Source organism: Rhinatrema bivittatum, chromosome 3, assembly GCF_901001135.1.
Source record: "Rhinatrema bivittatum chromosome 3, aRhiBiv1.1, whole genome shotgun sequence".
NCBI lineage: Eukaryota > Metazoa > Chordata > Amphibia > Gymnophiona > Rhinatrematidae > Rhinatrema > Rhinatrema bivittatum.
The window spans coordinates 501,046,657-501,069,506 of record NC_042617.1 but is presented as its reverse complement, the minus strand read 5'-3'; the positions used below and the strand labels follow the sequence as shown (position 1 = coordinate 501,069,506).

General features: G+C 42.5%; 1 protein-coding gene across 2 annotated transcripts in view; it reads left to right on the top strand.

The window, feature by feature from the left end:
- TRAM2 (translocation associated membrane protein 2) overlaps positions 1 to 22,850 on the top strand; it is a 142,203-nt gene that overhangs the window by 44,641 nt on the left and 74,712 nt on the right. For both annotated transcript variants that reach the window (XM_029596123.1, XM_029596124.1), the window contains exon 2: positions 7,940 to 8,003. In XM_029596123.1, the coding sequence (XP_029451983.1) occupies positions 7,940 to 8,003 (64 nt within the window). The remainder of the gene's footprint in view (positions 1 to 7,939; positions 8,004 to 22,850) is intronic.

Sequence of the window (22,850 nt, the reverse complement as noted above, 5' to 3'; positions counted from 1 at the left end):
TCCAATAAATAGTTGCTCATCACCCATCCACTTCCTGCTGGATGCCACCCGTCTGTGCATTATCACCTGGCACCCCACTTAATAGATTCCCAGCTCCAGCTGATGCCAGTGTTGACGCAGGCAGGAATTTGGCAGGGAGCCTGCCTCCAAGCTGCATAGCTCTGCTGATGGGAAAGGTGAAGACATCCTGGAAACATGGACTGCTTTATTTACTCTTCTCAAACAGCCTGTGAAAGCGGCAGCCGCTGAGTGGTGTCATTCTCCTCTCTGTTGCGCTTTGTGCTGCCACAGTGGATCCCTTTTATAGAAACTTGCCTTTTTGACCAGACAAAAACCTTCTTGTAAGCAGAATGTTCTTACATCATTAATTACTTCTGTGGGAAAGAACATTTTTTTTTTAAAAGAGCAGTAGTGACTGGCTAATAATATATTGTTGTGGTTTTGTTTTGTTTTTTATCAGGTTGCACATGTGTGGGTTGGCATGAGGGTCAGGGTTTGAGTGTAAGGAACTGAATTCTCTTTTCTTGTTGCTGGGGTGTCTTCCCTTTCCCCCAGTTGCATCCCTCAGGTGCAAAAAGAGTCCTTTTTTAAAAACAAGACACATGCCACCTTTCATTCAGCTTTCTGTTTGATGAAGATTTGCCAGTAGAGGCAAGCTTTCACAAATGAAACATTTCTAGGCTGCTTTTAGGAGCAAATAACAGTTTATTATATTACACATTACTAAATAAATCTCAAGAGCGTGGTACAGAATAAAAATATTACAAATAAAATAAATAAGCAACATAAATAAGAGTATATAAATCCTTACATACTGAAATATAAAACACATACATCATCATAAAACAGAGAAACTAAAAATAAACATGAAATAAAATAACTAGCATAATAACCTCGCAATAGCTTGCACTGTAGAAACTCACAAAGTATATCAACAGCCTCATCTGCCCAAATAACATTCCAACACAGTCACCATATGGCAGGAAAACAAACAAGCTAGGGAACCACTAGATCATTTAGTCAATTACTAGGATTAAACCCCAAAGGCTTGTGTAAATAACCATGTTTTATTGATCTTTTTAAACTGATTTATATCAGTTGACAGTCCCTCTTGCCTCTAATGTTAGCATGTTCTACAAATTTGGAACCTAGAAAGAAAATGCATGGGTCCTGGTGAGGGCTAACCACGCCTTCCCCTACCAGTAAAGCAGCATTAGCTGATCTCAGCTGTCTTGCAGGGACATACCATGCTAAAAAGGGAACAAAGATATATTGGGCTAATACCATGGATGACGTTAAATGTCAGTAAAAGACTTTTAAATTGAAACTGGCAGCCAGTGTAAACAAACCAAAATAGGAGTGACAGGATCCTGATGAGATGTCCTGGACAGGAGCCCGGCTGCACTATTTCGGATTAATTGAAGCTTACAAATGGATTTTGCCAGAAGTCCTGATTAATAAGCAATTACAGTAGTCCAAGTGAGGAAGAATTAGTGCTGGAATTGTAGATCTCCTTTAGATAAATAATTGTTAATCTGCCAAAGGGGATCTTGGAACAAAAAGAAGATACCTTGGAAATATTAGCAATATGTGTGGCTCCATTGCCGACAGCAAGTCAAAACAAAATTTCTAAGCTCTGCAGGGAGTCTGTGGCTGATGGCACAACAGCAATGAAGATGTTAAAGTTTCTTTTGGCAAATGCCCTACCTACCAAACTTCCATTTTACAAGAATTAAGGCACAACTTATTTCAGCCAGTGGTATATATGACTTCCAGCTTTTGATTGATACTGGCAGGATTGGTAGATTGCACTTGAGGGACCCGTATGTTGTCTAGCAGACAGCTTGTAAGCAATAGCTGTCAATTATATCTGTTAGCTGTTCTAAACACAGATTAAATGGAAAAGGTGGAGTGCCACTTTGATACCTTGTTTATGGGGATACAACAGAGTCCAGCACTGTTGGGGAAAAATGTAGTACATATTATAGAGAGACCAAACAGATTTATTGTAAATGGAATTTAGAACTTCAGCTATCAAAATGGAAAGATTACAATCCATGGTTTACAAGTTACTGGAGCATATATAAAATCTTTACCAAACGATTCACAAAGATGATTAATTTTATATACAGATGAAACATGTACTTTTTCTATAGTGTAAAGCAGAATCATTAAGGCCTATCAGTGACATGACCTGGGAATTTTTTATTGTGCTACACGCTGAAAGTAAGGGTGTCTTGTGATTGGGGAGAAAATGTTTATTGTATCCGTATTTTGGGATGTTTAACTTTTTGTTTGTTTTATTGAATAATAAAAACCTACTTTTCAAACAAAAAATATTTTAAAAAAGAGTGAATCGAGCCCCGGGGAGCATCCAGGAGTGATGATGCTCCATCATTACAGATTGATAATGGTTCTCTAAAACGAATCAAACTATTTAAGTGCAGTGCCATTTAACCATCATTAGAAGGACCTTGTATAAGACTAGAACGACCAAAGGGTCAAAAATGGCACATGGCCTAAGAGAACTAGTGCCAAGGAGAATAATTAGGGCTTTTGAGTTTAGGGGTTTATAAAATGCAAATTTAGGAGTTAATTTTTCAGATAATTAGGTGTTTTTGGTGGTTATAAAAAAAAAAAGGTGTTTAATGATGTCTTTTGTGCTGCTTATTCAAATTTTGGCATCTTTTAGGTGGATTCAATTTAATAAGGCGTAAATTGATTTATCTTAAAATGTTTGCATGCTGTGTTGCACTGTGTGTGTGGGGGCGGGTTTGAGTGGATCCCTCCCCCTTCCCTTTCTTTCCTCCCTTCCTCTCTCCCCATGCATTTCACACTCTCTCCTCTTCTTCCATTGCACTTTCCCGGCCCTCTTCACTCTGTCCAACCCCCCCACCCTTTCCCCCTTCTCCATGCCTTTCTCCTTCCCTGCTCATAACCTCCTTCAGCCAGCAGAGCTTGAGCTCCCTGCTGGCCTGCTCCAATGTTGTCATCCGGCAGCTGCTGGCAGCAGCCAGATGATGTCGTCGGAGCATCTAAAGTGGACCTCTTTTTTAGGGTTTGTTTGTTTTCAGTTAAAACAAAAAACCCCCCGCTAATTTCACCTTTGGGTTTTATTGGGGTTTAACCAAAAATCAGAAGCCCTACCTTATATAAGCAAGGATTTTATTTCCCTCCAACTCTCTCATCTGAACAGCTACAACCCACTCAATAATTTTAGGTAACAAAGGCAGAAGTGACCCAGGCTTCAAATTAGCATAATCCTTTGGGTCTGAGCCAGATTTCTTCAGGATGGGGGCAAATCAAAGCAGTTTTTAAGACTTGTGGGACAGTGTCTTCCCTGGATGAGGTGTTCACAGTTTGAAGTAACCACTCACATGAGTTATCCTGACATTTCTTAATTACTACCACTACTAGTTATTTCTAAAAGACACTCCTTGCTCCATGCAGCTAACAGTCTAGTCAAGACTAACCTACTTGACAAACAAGTCTATAGGAAGTGTCTTTACTGTAGAGAAGTGGTTAGGATTTGAAAGCTGCCTCAAAAGGGTGAGTAATGAACCACGCTGGGCTTGGGTCCGATGGGCAGGCAGTAAATTTGGTCTTATTCAGTAGGATGGCATCTTGCCCACTGGCAGCGAGAAAAAAATTCAAGTGGGCCTGGGAATGAAATGTTAGCAACTGGGTGAAAAGACAGATTGCTGCGCAGGGGATAATGCTGACGTTTATATAATATTTCAAGAGACTGCAAGGCAGTAAAACACTAGAACATGCCTTACAATCATCGTCATTGGTGACTTTGAAAGAAGCTACAAATTGTAGTCCAGGGCTACGTTAGGGTTGCCACCTTTCACCCATTAAATTTCCGCACACGTGGGGAGGCTGTTTAATATCTTCATGGAGGGAGGTTTTTGCACATGTGACTTTCATTGCCACTCTAAATCATTAGAAAAAAGCACAGAAAAAGAGAATGTAATAGCAGATAAGGACCAGCTAGTCTTCCCAGTTTACTTCCAGTTTACAGTACTACAGACCCCCAGCTGATCTCTGGTTTTCTTCTCAATTCTCTGCAATTAGTGATCCTCCGTACTCACTATGTGCTTTCTTGAATTGTTACTGATTTTTTTTTTTGCCTCTTTCACCTTCATTGGGAGTTAGTTCCAGGCATCCATAACCCTTTCTGATGTTGCTCCCGAGCCCACTCGGAGCCTCCTATCGTGATCTCTAGTTCTAAATCTTTAACTCTGACAAAGGCTTGCTTTTACCAGCTTGGGGGCTGGCTATAGCTTTTGCAAAAACATTTTTTGGACCTCTGATTAAATCATGGCCTGAAGTCTATGTAAGTGACCCAAAATAAACGTATCCGACATATTTTGAATATAAAGTAGCATCAAAGCATCCACTGTATTGTGCAATCACAGGGGAGGATCGGATGCTAAGCTGCAGCCGGAGGGCTAAAATCTGGGGCATTTTTTTTTTCCATATGGTACCTAAAAAATCTGTACTGTCCAGAAGAGATCAGGACAGCTAGTTAACCCTAGGCTACATCTGCAGATTTTTACAAGACAAAAGCATGTTGCAGATTCAGTTTTTTAAGATTAAACTTGAAAGATTCAGACTTAACTTGTTAGATGAAATTCAGACACACGGGCTGATACTGTATGGTGCGCTCAACGCGTGTTTTCGACGCGCGTCTATTACCTCTTATACTGTAAGGAGTAATAGTGCATCGAAAACGCGCGTCCAACCCCCAGAAAACTAATAGCGCTCATCATACACAAATGCATATTGATGAGTCTATTAGTTAGTCGCCCAGGATACTGAACGTAAAATGTGCAGCCAGACCGCACATTTTGCTCTCAGAAATTGCCTGCTCAAGGCAAGCGATATTAAGTCGGAGGAACCAAAAATAAAAATAAATAAATAAATCAACCTGCTGGTCAGCAGGTTAGAAAAACAGACGCTCAGTTTTACAGATGTCCATTTTCCTAACAGTGGCTGTCAGGGGGTTCAGAAACCGGTAAAATAGAGCGTTGGTTCTCTGGCCCCGCTGACAGCCACCCCTAGGTGGCGCTAGGGACATGCTGTTGTCCCTAGCGCCTCCTTATTAGCGTGACCCCCTCATTTAAATAAAGAATTGAGCGCCCAGGAGAAGTGGCTGGGCGGGCGCTCAACTCGGAGCACTGGCTGAGTATCTTTAGGAATTGTTAATGGGCCCCACAACCGGGTGTGTTTTGGTTTCTTGTTGGCTAAGGCCAGTGGGGAGGGTACAAGTATATTGTTTACGGTTGCGACTGAAGTGTAGGATGCAGATTGTTCAGGTGCAAGCAAACTGAAACTATTGCGTTTTAGCAAAAAATTAAATAAATGTGGAAGGGAAGAGCAAGTTCCTGGCCAAGCTGAGGTCAGAAGCCAGTGTCCTGAGGGTGCAGGAGCAGACCAGGACCAAAACAAACAAACAAACAAAAAAAAATGGCAGGGCAGATGCAGGTATAAACCGTAAACAGGCGTGGATTCAAAGAAAGAAAGGAAGAGGTGCAAACAGATCAGAGGCTAAATAACCAGAAACTAGTACCAAGTCCAGAAAGAGCTGAGCTGTGGCCATTGGTCCAAGCTGGAGATGAAGGAGGGTATAAAATAAGGAGGCCCTTATTCAGCCACGCCGCTGAATATATACACAGCTATCTTAAAGTTAGCTGGATAAAGTTAAACTGGCTAACCTCAGGACAGTCCTGTGGCCCAAACGGAGTTGGCCGGATAATTCAGCCAGCTAACTCTGAATATAGTGTTAGCCGGTTAACATATCCGGCCAGCTCCACAGCTCACCGATCCGGCCAGTCCCCGTCACTGACTTAGCCAGGTAAATGATTTATCTGGCTGAGTGGCACCCGCTGAGCCTAGCCGGATAGTCAGCGGCGCCTTTTAGCAGAATATGTAATACTTAATCCGGCTAAGTGCCATTTTGAATAACGGCCTCAAGGAGTTTATTTAAAAAAAAAAAAAAAATACAGGACCTGCTGTCTCTCTCAGGTAATTAGCTTTTAAAGCACATCCTAGGAATGGCAGCTTGCCGGGACCTGAAGCACAACTGTGAAACGAGACAGACAGCAGATAGAGAATCGAGGTGTGTAAGGGGTGGGGATCAGATGGAGAGAATTGGGGAAGGTGGACGAAAGAGAAAACTGAGATCTTGCTTTTGTTGAGAGAGACTGCTAGAGGAGGAGGGGGAAAAGTCAATTGAGTTTCAAATAAAGGTCCATGGGCATGATCTTGAGGCAGTGTGTTCTGCCGCTCAGACTAATCTCTTAATTAAACCGTTGGTACCTCTCTGATAGCAGTTATTAACACTTTCACATTCTGCGGTAAAATAACTGAGGACTGCTTTGTATTGGGCATCTTGGGAGGTATTGTGTATAACATTAGCATTTTAAGTACCGTACCTTTCCTGTTCAGTGATTCTGAATTAGACAAAAGTCAGATGTTGGTGCTGGATGGAAATGCCAGTATTTGGGTGTTTTTTCCATTCACGTTCTGGCATCTGTTTGATTTTTCTCAAGTTATTGGCACTGATTAATGAGGAACATCACTCTATTTTCTTTAAATAACAGGTTTCCTAATTTATAATGAATTTTTTTTTCCTACAAGACAAGATGAAACCCTTTGCTAATGAACTCCTGCCTACATTAGCTGAGTCAAGGCTGGAAAAATATCTGGGCACACAGGCAACTAACATTTCGTGCATGGTACATTTTAAGATATTCTGCCTGCAGATGCCAGTATATACTGTGCATGTATAAAATATGTATGTATGTAATGCGTGTTATGCTTTTTAGGAAGGGTGAAAATATCTGTGGTACAGTTTTAGAACTGACTTTCTCCCAGACCCCCTCCCCCCCCCTGTTTTGACCATTGAAGAGTGCCGTGGAGCCATGGTCTGCTCTAGGTAGGCCTGCATTTATACACAGGCCTGTTCTGATGTCAGCAAAGTTTCCGCCCTGGACCTCAGCGTGCACCCCATCCCACTACTTCTGCCACCATTATCTCTTCCCCCCATCACCAGACCTTGGCTTCAGCAGCAATCCTGAAAGCACAGTGTACACAAGAGACTAAGCCTGATTTACAGCTGCTCCCCTCTCCTCCACTATGGAAGTCCAGAGGGGCAGGGCCTATGAGCGCAGGCTTGATCCCCATGCACGCTTTGAGGATTGCCTTTGGAGCAGAAGTCCAGGGGTACTGCGCATAAAAGTTTGCTGAGGTGATGGTGGGTAGAGAAGCAGCATGGCACAGGCACTGAATCAGCGCCTAGGGGCAGCGGCTGACAAAATCAGCCATGGTCATGTTTGGAAGGACTGCGGTACAGTTACATGGAGGAATGCTCCGGAAGGGCACCGGAGTTGCACTCCTGTCTGCACTGCCCCAAACGAGAATGATAAACACAGGGTCTTGAAGTGGCACATATAGTGCTGCACTTATTTTCGCCACCATAAAACATTGATATGCTGGAACCAGTTAACTCCTGCCTTTTGTGCATGGTTTATTGCGCCCACTTAACCCAGCTTACTAGGATATTAGCTATAAGAGGAGGAAGGCCTGTGGGGCACGGTTGGATTTTGTCACCTCCTTTCCAAATCAGGGCCCTGCTGTGCTGAGTGTTAGAAACCAGTACAGCTACTACTGATCCACATAAAGCCTGAGAAGAGTAAAAGCAGCTGAAGAGCAGACTCCAAGAAGGAGATTCAGAAAACAGGGTAGTGGCCGTTATTAAAGGAGCACTGTCTTTAGGCCTTGAAAATTAGGGCACTGCTACTTTAACTCCTGAGAAGATGAAGACAATTAATTGGAACTCTGTAGATTCACTTTTTTTTTTAATCTCACATTAAATGGGCTCTGATTTTAATTTTGTTTTCTTTTTTTGTTTTGTTTTCTTTTTTTTCTATAGGTTACAGCTAAGACGGCTTTCTTATTTATCTTACCTCAGTATAATATTAGTCTGCCAGCACCAGGTAAGGAAAGAATCAATTTTCAGCTGAAATTCATGGTTCCTGTGAAGGATTTGATCCTGTATGATCCCTAGGCTAGTGTATTATTATACAAGAGCACAGATTTGGGAAAAGGCCTGCAAGCAGTGTGGTTCTGTGAGTCCAGTCACTTACACAGTAAGAGGTACCCACATGACAAAAAGCACCTCCAAATTTCAGGTTTGTGTGAGGTAATTTCTCCCAGGAGATTGTTCTGCTCTGCTGCCTGTAGTGCATGATTTAAGCACTGTTCCAGCATGCAGGGCCGAGGGGGTGCCTGGAAGCTAACCAAGCTTTGTTTCATTGGATGTGGAAAGGTTAGTAACATTTTTTTAGTAATAAGGTTCATTATGTGGGGCTTCTTGGGGTTTTTTTGTTTTTTTTTACTTGGTATGTAAAAGCAGAGAGAACTCAGAAGCTGCCATTCCATGCAGACATAGGCCCACTGTGGGCAAACTTTTTGTAAATTTTGTTGACCTTTCGTTTTAGTCCTTTTCAGTATGCAAAAATTTTGAAAGAAGCACTTTGCTGGAAAGAATGGAGGACATTGTACCATTTTACACCATGGGGTGGGACGGGGAAACTGACACAATTGTTATCAGACTACAGCAAAAAAAAACAAACCCCAAAACCCTATAAAAATGGCTGCTTTCAAAAAGGTAAAGGTCAAATCCGATTTACTGCTTTTAATTTAGGCTTGACTGTCCATTTGAGGATAAAGCTCGATTGTTAATAATTCTGTCTGCCAGTGGGAGGAGGGGGGTCTGTGGAAAGATGCAGGGTTTGTGGTAATGCTCAGGTTAGCAATCTATAAAGCAGACATATCCTCCTCCACAGAAGGAGAGAGTAAGAGCTTAAGGTGGATACTTGTCCGTTTGGGAGGGTGGTGGTTACAGGTGATCTGCTGAACAACTATGGTGTATAAGTATTTAATAACAAGGGCATCTTCAAGTGGAGGAGATGGGGTACCTATGAGACCAGTATGTGAAGAGGAGTTAAGTTAAGAGAGGTTTTGCAGGTGGAACAGATAGACTTAGGAGCAACGGGGGGGGGAAGTGCATGTTTTGTGGAATGGAATGCCTTTCCAGAGCAGGCAGTGGAGGCTAAAATGGTTACTGGTGCCAGGAAGGTATCTGACAAGCACAGAGGATCCTTGGTTTAAAAAAACCAAAAAAGGTGAAGAAATAGCAGAAGAATGAATTAACAGGCAGCATGCACAATAATAATAGGAAGTCATGTAGCTGGGTCTGCCTGGCAAGCCACGCTCTACTTAACTGGATTGGTCTCGGCGGGGTGCCATCCAGAAAAAAAGGCCACAATGGACCAAGGATGCCACATGTTCAGGTAACATCTTGCTGCTGTTGGTGGCTATACAGATTTTTGTGGGACATTGTAGTTGGAAATGGGAGGTGTGACCTGAAAGTGAACTTGCATGCTCAGCTACTCGGGAAGGTGAAGCACAATAAGAGGATAAGGAGCGACCTCTTACAGGCGGTCATGAACTGACTGGCAGCTGGGATATATTGTTGGCGGTGTGGACAGATAACTGAGCAGACTAGATGGGTCTTTTTCGACTATATTGCTATAAAAGTGAGAGAATAGAACATCTATTTTTATTGGTACAATATACAGACCTCCATCCCAGACAGAGGAGATGGATAGAGATTTAATGGAGGATATTCACAGGATTGCTATGAAAGGAGAAATGCTATTGCTAGAGGATTTCAATCTGCAGGACATCCCATCTGCAGTATCTTCTAGAAGCAGGGCGATCCTGGATTCTCTGCAGGGAGAACTCTCAAAACTACAAAGAGATGTTAAAAGGACAATCTTTTTGTAAGGAAAGAAAATAAAGGAAAGAGGAAAAAGAGGCCACTGTGGTTTTCTAAAGAAGTAGCTGAAAAACAGAGGATAGTGCAGTTTTTGGAATCCAATGGATTGCAAAATCTGAGGCAGCATTGTTTTACCAGAGGAAGATTTTGTCAAATGAATCTGACAATTTCTTTGAATGGGTGACCAAAGAGTTGGATGAAGGGAGTGCTCGATGGTAGTGTACTTGGATTTTATTAAGGCTTTTAATTCGGTTCTGCATAGAAGGCTTATATATAAATTGAGAACTCTTGATATTAGCCTTAGAGTGACTGTCTGGGTTAGAAACTGGCTGAATGGAAGGCAACAAAGAGTAGCAGTAAATGGTGTTCATTTCGAGTGTGTGTGTGTGGGGGGTGGGGGGTTACTAGCTGTACGCCTTAGGAATTGATCCTTGGACCAGTTCTTTTCAACATTTTGGCAGACAGCCAGGTATATACTTTTAGTCTTTTAGTACTTTTAGTCTAATTTTAACAGCTATAGACTATATTTTAGCTGTTATTACTATTTTATTTCATCATTGTATTTCCTCAATTTTAAACGATTGTACACCGTTGTGAAGGTATTTACTGATGTGACTGTATAAAAAATCAAAAATAAAACATAAACCATATGGAAAATATTAGGAGGGATCTAGTGAAGCTCGAGGAATGGCTTAGTCTGGCAGCTAAGATTTAATGCTAAAATGGGATCTGGGGGTGACTGTATCTGATGATCTTAAGATGGATAAAGCAAAAGCCAGAAAAATGCTTGGGTGCTTAGGGAGAGGAATGATCAGCAGAAAAATGGAGGTGATATTGCCCTTAAGAACATAAGAAATTGCCATGCTGGGTCAGACCAAGGGTCCATCAAGCCCAGCATCCTGTTTCCAACAGTGGCCAATCCAGGCCATAAGAACCTGGCAATTACCCAAACACTAAGAAGATCCCATGCTACTGATGCAATTAATAGCAGTGGCTATTCCCTAAGTATAATTGATTAATAGCCATTAATGGACTTCTCCTCCAAGAACTTATCCAAACCTTTTTTGAACCCAGCTACACTAACTGCACTAACCACCTCCTCTGGCAACAAATTCCAGAGCTTTATTGTGTGTTGAGTAAAAAAGAATTTTCTCCGATTAGTCTTAAATGTGCTACTTGCTAACTTCATGGAATGCCCTCTAGTCCTTCTATTATTCGAAAGTGTAAATAACTGAGTCACATCTACTCGTTCAAGACCTCTCATGATCTTAAAGACCTCTATCATATCCCCCCTCAGCCGTCTCTTCTCCAAGCTGAACAGCCCTAATCTCTTCAGCCTTTCCTTGTGTGTCTCTGGTGAGACCTCATTTGGAGACTGCATCTTCAAAAGGATATAAACTAGTTGGAATTGGTCAGGAAGGTGGTTACTGAAATGGCCAGTGGTCTTCATTCTAAAGCATATGGGGATAGATTTAAAGATCTAAACATGTATACCCTAGAGGATGGGTGAGATAGGGAGGTATGATAGAGACATTTAACTATCTCAAACGTTTCCATGCACAGGAAGCAGGCCTCTTTCAATAGGAGGCTCTAAATCAAGGGGTCATGGAATGAGGCTGTAAGGGGGAAGATTCAAGAGTAATCGTAGGAAATATTTCTTTTCTGGGAGGGTAGTGGATGCATGGAACAGCTTCCTGGAGGAGGTGGTGGACATAAAAACATTACCCGAATTCATGAAACACAGGGGATCTCTGTGGGAGTGATGGAAATTGTAAAGCTAAATTGGTTGGGTAGATGAGCAGACTAGATAGGCCATAAAGCCTTTTTTTTTTCTCAAAGTAGTTTACAAAACAAATACATACATAAAATGCAATTTAAAGCAATGTATTATAAATAGCATAGAGCAACATTGCAACATTACAGACACTTTCCATACGTAGAACCATCTTAACGCAGCCAATCAATTAAGCCTTCCTACCTAAACTGCATGAGTGTCCTATAAAATTGGATCTATTTAATATCCTTTTTACAAAAAAATCATTCTGTCCCTAACACTGTCACTCTTACATCAATTACAACTTGGTCTTAATATCATTTTAATTAAACCAACCATGGCTTTAAGGATGATTTAAAACAGGTCAGATGTCAAAATGAATGACCCTATGAGCTGATTCAATAAGTTAGGAATTACAAAAGAAAAATATTGATTTCTCAAGCATACTAATGTTATCTTGTTTACAAAAGATCCCTTTTCAAATATCCCTTCAGAGACTACTGATGTTTTTTCTCTTGTTGGTTTTTTTTTTTTTAACATTATATTGTTTAAAAAGAATAATTTTGAGAGAGATGAGCGTGCTTGATATGGTGTGCACTGTTTGTAGTATTAACGAATGGAAAACCTTTACTGAAGTCCTTTAAACGCCAATGCTTCCAATAACAATGAGGCTTGATGCTTTAGAAATCTATAGAGTCCACAAAAGCCTTTTTAAGAACAGTTTAGAAGACTTCAGCATTTGTATGCACATTGACTCAGTTTCATTTCTTGAATCAGATAATTAGATGTTTCAGGCTTTGATCACCTTGAATTGTCAAAACTCTCCAAAAGGGACCTCCAAAATGCATTTGTCGGTGTGCTGTTAAGACCAAATGTCATCCTGTCTGTTGTAAACACTTCCCAAATACAAACCCGCCATTTCTTAGCATCCAGCCTGATGAATCCAGAACAAGCGGGTTATGCAAACTGACATCACAGTATATATATCCCTGCAGTGACAGCCTGCCAGCATTCTCCATCTCCAGCAGATGGTGGACATGCATCTCTCCACAGGGGATTGCTTCGAATTGAAAAGAAGAAAAAGGAAAATTAAATTGCTCCATTCTCCTGTGGTGATACCAAATGGTTCCTTCCCTAGTTGAGAATTCCTGAGGTGATTTCCTTGGTCCTTCAGATGAGTTCCTTGGTCCATTAGCTGATTTTTCAGCCAGCATGGACGTAGCTGTTTAACAGCTGAAATGCAGCAGGTGCAGGAAGTTGAGTGCGGCGGTGACGTATGCCTTCTCTTCCCACAGCCGGAGACCGTCTCTGTACTCAGCCAGGTAAGGCTGAGCTCAGGTAAGTTTAAAAAAAAAATACTCTTCTTCTCTGTCTGTTTCTGTGTGTGTGTATGTATGAGTGTGTGTGTATATACATATATACCTGGGCATCCCTAAAAAACTTGTGCGCACAGCAAAATGGCCAACCTGTGCTCTTAAGTTTTTTGTGGTGCCTAATTGTAGGGATGCCCAGGTTTGGGACGCCTAAAAAAACAAAACAGCTAGTCGCACGCCTTCATTCGCGGCTTAATGGCACCTATACCTAAGAAGCCTAAGCACCTTTTCCTTTCTGCTGCCTGTCATTTGGGCATCTCACCCTGGACTGCCCACAAACTAGTGCCACTGCTGTTTGGAGGCTCAAGGAGAATTATCTTTCTCTGATTTCACTAAGCCTGGTTCTTCCCAGCCGGATGTGGGTCTGGGTAAAGATGCGGCAGGTGGGCCTCCTGATATTGGAGCTCCCCTAACTGGTTCGTCAGCAGGGGAAGGTAGCTCAGTGGGTACGCCTCAGGTGCCTTCTGGTTTTGGCATGGATCCTTCTACATTTTCAAGCGTAAAATTTTTCCAGGGATTGCAATTCTTTTTTCAGGCGGAGACCTCAGCCCTGTCCAGTGCTCCCAGGGCAGAGTCGCAGGGAGGAACCTTGCTTGGACCTGTTAAGCGCCGGAGTACACAGAGATTGGCAGCAGGTCCTGATAGGGATTCGAATAGTACGAATGATGGGGCTAGTTCTGACTCTCCAGAGGATGGAGAAAATCTTCCGGGATTGGAACCGTATAGGACTATGCTATGGTTCTTCCATAGAAATGAACTGCCGGCCCTGATTACCCAGACCTTGAATATGCTAAGAGTACCTGGTGTAGATTCTGTGTCTGAGCCAAAGAAAAATCCCATTTTATTTTCTCTGCATAAAGCCTCTTGTTTTTTCCCTGTGATGGAGATTCAAGAATTGACTGATCTTGAGTGGGACGCCCCAGAGGCTAATTTCAAAGGAGGTTGGGTTTTGGAAGCCCTGTACCCTCTGGATCCAGTGGGGAGAGAAATTCTTTAACGTTTTCCAAAGGTGGGTGCACTTGTATGTGCAGTCTCTTCCAAGCAGTGATAGCGGCCAAGTATCAGTTAAGACTGAGAAATCGCTCTTGATTGAGAGCAAGTTGGAGAAACTGGCCAGTAAGTGGGGCGAATCACCGGTCCCTTGATTACCAGAGGATAAGAAGCAGATGCCACGCTCCTTTAGCATGAGAGGTTATGCTAGGGGATCCAAGCGTGAGCGACCTTTCAGAGGAATCGGCCTTTTGGTAGGTCTCAGTCCTTTTGTCCCAGATAGTTGGGTGGTGAACCTGGCCAAGAGCAGTCTTCAGCCTGTCCAGTCATTGGACTGTATATGGGTTCAGTTTGATGTGAAGCAGGGCAAGGTTTTCCTGCTGGAAGCTCGTATTCAGAATTTGATGGCACAGCTACGTCTGTTGATGAACATGCTGTGCCCGACTGTATGGTCCTGCCTGCAAGTACTTGGTTTAATGGCAGCAACCCTGCATATGTGTCCTTGGCAGCGCTCCCTGTTGTCTTGGTGGAACCTGCGGTCTCAGGAATAATCGATTCAGCTCCACCTGCCAATGGAGGTCTCCTCCCGACTACAGTGGTATCTACAGCCGGATCATCTAAGGAAGGGAATTTACCTAGCACTACCAGACTGGCTAGTACTGATGACAAATGTGAGCCTCAATGGGTGGGGAGCTCACTGTCAGGAGCTGACAGTGCAAGGGCACTGTGATGCAGAAGAGTCTCTCTGGAACTCATTGTTTGGAAGTCATGTTTGCAGTTTGACAACAGGCTGCAGGGTTGAGTGGTCTGGATAATGTCAGACAATGCAACGACTGTGGCTTACATAAATTGGCACAGAGGAACCAAGAGGCAATAAGTGTCACAGGAGATAGATCATCTTATGGAATGGGCTGAACTACATCTCCAGATGATCTCAGCCTCACATATAGCAGGAAAAGACAATGTAAGAGCAGACTTTCTTAGCAGGGAGAGTCTGGACCCAGGAGAATGGGTGCAATCAAAAGTGTTTCAGCTGATTCTGGATTGCTGGGGGTCTCCCTTTTGTAGACCTGCTGGCAACTTCTCACAATGCGAAAGTTCCACGATTCTTCAGTCGCAGGAGAGTCCGACATCATTGGTGATCACTGCCTTGGGTCAGGAGTGGCCAGAAGACAAGGTTGCTGTATGCCTTTCCTCCATGGCCCGTGTTGGGCAGATTAGCCCAAAGGATCAAGCACCACAGAGGGATGGTGCTTTTAGTTGCTTCAGATTGGCCCTCTTGGCGCATGGGCCTACACGTGGCCTCAAGGTGACGGCCAGCGGACCCCCCCGGACCCGCAATCAACTCCTGCCGCGACAGCCTCCCTGCCGGCCCCCAAACACCGAAGTCTCCGCCCAGACCTACCTCATCGGGAGGCGCCGAGGGACAGGAACCGCGACGGTGAGCCCTGAGCCTCCTTCTCGCCGCCGACCGCGATCGAGACCCTCCGGCGATCGCCCCTCGGCGAGTGGGCGTACACGTGGCCTCGAGGTGAGGACCAGCGGACCCCCCGGACCCATGATGTACTCCTGCCACGACCGCCTCCCTGCCGGCCCCCAAACGCTGAAGTCTCCGCTGAGACCTACCTCATTGGGAGGCGCCGAGGCCAGTCATCACATGCGACTAGGAACACATAAAGCCGGCGACGGAACAAAGGGGCACGACAAAGGGACACGACAAAGGGGCACTCCCCTTTGTGCTCCTCTTAGTGCAAACCTTAATGCACACCTTAGCACACAAACAAATCAATACTTGTCCCATTTCGACTCTCCCTCTGAAATGACAGACAGCCTGATCCATGATAACGATGGCAATAGCTCCAACATAATGAAGCAAAACACAGATACCCAACCGAAGAAACCACAAAGAAATCAAATGAACAGACGTGAGTACTACCACACAAATATCACACAGAACAACACAAAAGTCCACAGTAGCTACATATTATTATCTTTCCTACTGTTCAACTCCCAAGGGGAGTGGAACAACTCCCCTATGAGGAAAGACTAAAGAGGTTAGGACTTTTCAGCTTGGAGAAGAGACGACTGAGGGGGGATATGATAGAGGTGTTTAAAATCATGAGAGGTCTAGAACGGGTAGATGTGAATCGGTTATTTACTCTTTCGGATAGTAGAAGGATTAGGGGACACTCCATGAAGTTAGCATGGGGCACATTTAAAACTAATCGGAGAAAGTTCTTTTTTACTCAACGCACAATTAAACTCTGGAATTTGTTGCCAGAGAATGTGGTTCGTGCAGTTAGTATAGCTGTGTTTAAAAAAGGATTGGATAAGTTCTTGGAGGAGAAGTCCATTACCTGCTATTAAGTTCACTTAGAGAATAGCCACTGCCATTAGCAATGGTTACATGGAATAGACTTAGTTTTTGGGTACTTGCCAGGTTCTTATGGCCTGGATTGGCCACTGTTGGAAACAGGATGCTGGGCTTGATGGACCCTTGGTCTGACCCAGTATGGCATTTTCTTATGTTCTTATGTTCTATTATAAAGAAAATTCCCATATTCACAGATCTACTCGACGATGCAAAACCTGATTTCATAGCTATCACGGAAACTTGGATAAAAAACTCAGACCAGGTCCTATTCAACCAAATCAATAACCCTAACTATAGAAAATTCTCAATCCCCAGACCAAAAAAGAAAGGGGGAGGTTTAATGCTAATCACCAGAAAAATCCTACAGATGAAAACACACCCATCAACCAACTGTTCACCCCTGGAAATCACACTATTCTACTCCACAAAATTACAAATCTGTCTAATATACTGCCCCCCCCCCCCCCCCCCCCCCGGGTCACTCGATTAAAAACTGCTCCCCACTAATCGAATTCTTTTGATCAATTTGACTCTAAATAAACCAATCATCATCCTAGGTGACTTCAACCTACACATGGAAGCACGCCACCTCTCACTCACCTGTTGGACGATCACTGACGCCCTTTCAAGTTTTGGATTAAAACAAATCATCACTGGCCCAACCCACAAAGCTGGTCACACCCTAGACCTTGTCTTTATCAATAGAAACATCTGCTCGACATACCACACAAACATAACTAAAATCCCCTGGTCAGACCACTCTCTCTAATTCAAACACACCTGACTTACAACTCCAAACTCACAACTGAAAAAAACGTACCTAAGGAGATTACATACCGCCCCCCACTCAATATTGAGAAGCTCCAGGAAACTCTAAAATTGGAACTAACAAACCTTAACCTGTCTAACGCTGAAAAGGATCAATATTACTAAAGCAATCGTGGATAAATTAAATTCCAACATAAGAAAAAAAAACATAAAAAACCCAAAACATTGGAATCAATGGTACAATGAGAGTATCAGAACAGCAAATGCGAACTCCGAAGAAAGGAAAAAGCCTGGCATAACAATAAATCAACCACACTACTCACCGCTTACAGCTCACACCTAGCATACTACAAAAAACTTATCCACAACGCAAAGAAAGAATTCTACTTAAACAAAATAAACAAATTCCAACATAACCCCAGAATGCTAGTCACAGTCATACAAAACATCACCAAAACCTCAAACGACCAGAAAACTCCTCACCCCAAGAAAAGTAGTGATGAACTTGCAGAATTCTTCAATGAGAAAATTAACAATCTCATCAAGAACAATCTCAATAATAAAACACAAAGCATCAAAATCCAAACTAAACAAACACAAAGCTGGTCAAACTTTGACATTGCTTCATCACTGGAAATCCAATCAATCATCAAAAAAATGAATCCAGCATTGCACCCTATCAACAGCATACCCATAACGACAATCAAAGCTATTGAACCAACATTAACAAAAACGATAACCGACATAGTCAACTTATCCCTCACAGAAGGAAGTTACCCAAATGGCCTAAAATCAGCAATCATTAAAGCCATCTTAAAGAACAACCTAGACCCGACAATCCACTAAACTACCGTCCCATATCTAACCTACCATTCATTGCCAAAATCATTGAAAAGATCGTACACTCCCAGCTCACCGACTACCTAGAAACGAACAACCTTCTTTCCCCCGCGCATTTCGGCTTCAAGAAACATCTAAGCATAGAAACATTACTCCTCTCATTAAATGACACAGTGCTCAGAGGCTTTGAAAATGGCCAAAGCTACCTATTAATCCTCCTAGACCTATCCGCTGCATTTGACATGGTCAATCACGCAATCCTTAATGACCGTCTGACCGAAATAGGAGCAATATCTATCAAACCGAACCTACCAGGTCTCATTCAACAATACCCTCTCAAAGAAAATAAACCTAAACACTGGACTTCTCCAAGGCTCAGCACTATCAGCGACACTCTAACATCTACCTTCTTCCAATATGTAAACTACTTGATGACCTTGGGCTTACCCACTTCTTATATGCGGACGATATCCAAATTCTAATCCCAATAATGAATACAATAGAGGAAACCTACAAAAAAACAGCCACCTACATCACCGAAATAAAGAAAAGACCAACCAACATGAAACTCATAATAAATATAGAAAAGACAGAAATTATCATCCTGGATAGAAAAAAGAAGCCTTCACCCCCTCCTCCCTTAAAAATGGAGAACCAAAAACCAGAAATTACACCAGTCACGCACGCTCGCAACTTAGGGATCATCATTGACAGTGAACTATCTTTCAAGAACCACATCACTACTAAAATAAAGGAGGGATACCACAAACTACTAACACTAAGATGACTAAAACCTTTCCTATCCCCAGATGACTTCAGAACCGTCCTACAACTACTCATTTTCTCCAGCTTGGACTACTGCAATTAATTAATACTCGGTTTACCACTCTCCACCATCCGCCCACTACAAATCTTACAAAACGCAGCCGCCAGAATCCTCTCTGGAACAAAAAAACGAGCATATTACCCCAATTCTGATATCACTACATTGGCTCCCAATAAAATTCCGAATAGAGTATAAAATACTGACCCTAATACATAAACTAATACATGAAGGACAAACTGGTTAAAAACAAAGATAAGACTCCACACACCGCAACGAAACCTCCGCTCAACCAACAAAGGCCTCCTGAAAATGCCACCTGTACGACCTAAACAATTAAGAACATAAGAACATGCCATACTGGGTCAGACCAAGGGTCCATCAAGCCTAGCATCCTGTTTCCAACAGTGGCCAATCCAGGCCATACGAACCTGGCAAGTACCCAAAAACAGTCAATTTAATTAATAGCAGGTAATGGACTTCTCCTCCAAAAACTTATCCAATCCTTTTTTAAACACAGTTATACTAACTGCACTAATCACATCTTCTGGCAACAAATTCCAGAGTTTAATTGTGCGTTGAGTGAAAAAGAACTTTCTCCGATTAGTTTTAAATGTGCTCCATGCTAACTTCATGGAGTGCCCCCTAGTCTTTCTATTATCCGAAAGAGTAAATAACCGATTCACATCTACTCGTTCTAGACCTCTCATGATTTTAAACACCTCTATCATATCCCCCCTCAGCTGTCTCTTCTCCAAGCTGAAAAGTCCTAACCTCTTTAGTCTTTCCTCATAGGGGAGCTGTTCCATTCCCCTTATCATTTTGGTTGCCCTTCTCCGTACCTTCTCCATCGCAATTATATATTTTTTGAGATGCGGCGACCAGAATTGTACACAGTATTCAAGGTGCGATCTCACCATGAAGCGATACAGAGGCATTATGACATTTTCCGTTTTATTCACCATTCCCTTTCTAATAATTCCCAACATTCTGTTTGCTTTTTTTTACTGCCGCAGCACACTGAACCGACAATTTCAATGTGTTATCCACTATGACGCCTAGATCTCTTTCTTGGGTAGTAGCACCTAATATGGAACCTAACATTGTGTAACTATAGCATGGGTTATTTTTCACTATATGCATCACCTTGCACTTGTCCACATTAAATTTCATCTGCCATTTTTATTGCCCAATTTTCCAGCCTCACAAGGTCTTCCTGCAATTTATCACAATCTGCTTGTGATTTAACTACTCTGAACAATTTTGTATCATCTGCAAATTTGATTACCTCACTTGTCATATTTCTTTCCAGATCATTTATAAATATATTGAAAAGTAAGGGTCCCAATACAGATCCTTGAGGCACTCCACTGCCCACTCCCTTCCACTGAGACAATTGTCCATTTAATCCTACTCTGTTTCCTGTCTTTTAGCCAGTTTGTAATCCACGAAAGGACATCGCCACCTATCCCATGACTTTTTATTTTTCCTAGAAGCCTCTCTTGAGGAACTTTGTCAAATGCCTTCTGAAAATCCAAGTACACTACATCTACTGGTTCACCTTTATCCACATGTTTATTAACTCCTTCAAAAAAGTGAAGCAGATTTGTGAGGCAAGACTTGCCTTGGGTAAAGCCATGCTGACTTTGTTCCATTAAACCATGTCTTTCTATATGTTCTGTGATTTTGATGTTTAGAACATTTTCCACTATTTTTCCTGGCACTGAAGTCAGGCTAACCGGTCTGTAGTTTCCCGGATCGCCCCTGGAGCCTTTTTTAAATATGGGGGTTACATTAGTTATCCTCCAGTCTTCAGGTACAAGGATGATTTTAATGATAGGTTACAAATTTTTACTAATAGGTCTGAAATTTCATTTTTTAGTTCCTTCAGAACTCTGGGGTGTATACCATCCAGTCCAGGTGATTTATTACTCTTAGGTGTGTCAATCAGGTCTACCACATCTTCTAGGTTCACCGTGATTTGATTCAGTCCATCTGAATCATTACCCATGAAAACCTTCTCCAGTACAGGTACTTCCCCAACATCCTCTTCAGTAAACACCGAAGAAAAGAAATCATTTAATCTTTCTGGCAATGGCCTTATCTTCTCTAAGTGCCCCTTTAACCCCTCATTCATCTAACAGTCCAACTGACTCCCTCACAGGCTTTCTGCTTCGGATATATTTTAAAAAGATTTTACTGTGAGTTTTTGCCTTTATGGCCAACTTCCTTTCAAATTCTCTCTTAGCCTGTCTTATCAATGTCTTACATTTAACTTGCCAAAGTTTATGCATTATCTTATTTTCTTCTGTTGGATCCTTCTTCCAATTTTTGAATGAAGATCTTTTGGCTAAAATAACTTCTTTCACCTCTTCTTTTAACCATGCCACTAATCGTTTTGCTTTCTTTCCACCTTTCTTAATGCATGGAATACTAACCTCAACCCACGATGGAGCCATAACTCTCGGTAGCCCCAAACTCTGGAACACACTCCCAACAGATCCAAGAACACAACCAAACTTAAAATCCTTCAAGAAAGAACTAAAAACCTGGTTATTCACCAAAGCCTACCAAAACTACAAAGGAAATCCCTCCTAAACCTTATGATCCTGTAAAACTCCTGCAACCACATGAAAATTTATAACCAACATTGTTTACGTACACCTGGAATTTGTACTAAAATGCCCCTTCAGGCGCACTAACTCATACTACCACGCTTCTGGACATTAATACCTACAACACGGAGATGTACTTTCACTTATAATACCTATACGTGCTCACAAATCCTGTATTTTGTAACATCTGTATGCACTAACCCTTAGATAGCAAATTAACTCTGTATAACTCTATCTGTGGAATCATGTAAACCGTTGTGATGGCGAAACCAAATGACAGTATATAAAGCTCGACAAATAAATAAGTAAATAAATGAGATTGTGGTATGTGGCTCTATGGCAGCTCCTGGTGGAATCACCCCTTCGGTTTCTGGTGCACAGGGATTTGTTGTGGCAGGGTCCTGTTCTTCATGAAGATCAGACTTGATTTTGTCTTGAAAGGGCTCACTTGCTGAAACGTGGATACTCTGCGGCAATGATTTTCACCTTGCTAAGAGCTAGAAAGTTCTCCACTTCCTTGGCCTGTGTGTGGGTTTGGTGAGTGTTTGAGGCCTAGTGTGAGGATCATGGTACTCTTTCTTGTTCAGTCAAGATCTGGTTCATTTTGGAATTTTTGCAGGATGGCTTGGCACTTAATTCCTTAAAGTACAGTAGCAGTTCTTGCCTGTTTCAGAGGTCAGGTGAATGGTGGATCCTTGTCAGCTCATCCTGATTATGGCCTCTTTCCTGAAAGGAGTGAAACATCTTTGTCCTCCCTTGCGGTTTCCGGTGCCCTTATGGAGTCTTAATTTGGTATTGGATTTCTTAGTGGGCCCTACATTTAGACCGATGCGTAACCTGACCTTGTTTCTTGTGGCAATTTTTTTTTGCGCATAGGGTTTCCGAACTGCAGGCCTTGTCTTGCCGGGAGCCATTCCTCATGGTGACTCCAGAGGCATTACAGCTGCGTTCAGTTCCTTCTTTTCTACTGAAGGTGGCCACTGACTTTCACTTGAAGCAATCCATCTCTCTACCATCTCTGGACAGAGAAACAGATGTAAAGGCGTGAGTGTTGTCTGTTGCAACCTTTGGATGTCAAGAGACATATTATCAGGTATCTGGAGTTTACTAAGCCTTACGGAAGACGGATCGCTTGTTTGTCCTTCATGGCTATACTAGGCAAGAAGAACTGGGCTCGCAGGCTACCATAGCTCGCTGGATTAACAAAGTAGTCACGGCTGCATATGTTGATGCTGGGAAGCCGTTACCAAGTCATGTCAGGGCTCATTCCTCTAGGGCTCAGGCAGCGTCATGTGCAAAAGTGAAATTCTCTCTTGTCAACATTTGCTGAGCTGCGATGTGGTCCTTGTTATATACTTTTTCCAGGTATTATCACCTTGATGTGCAAGCTCGGAAGGATGCAGCTTTTGCACGTGCAGTTTTGATTGGACCACAGGCAGTCTC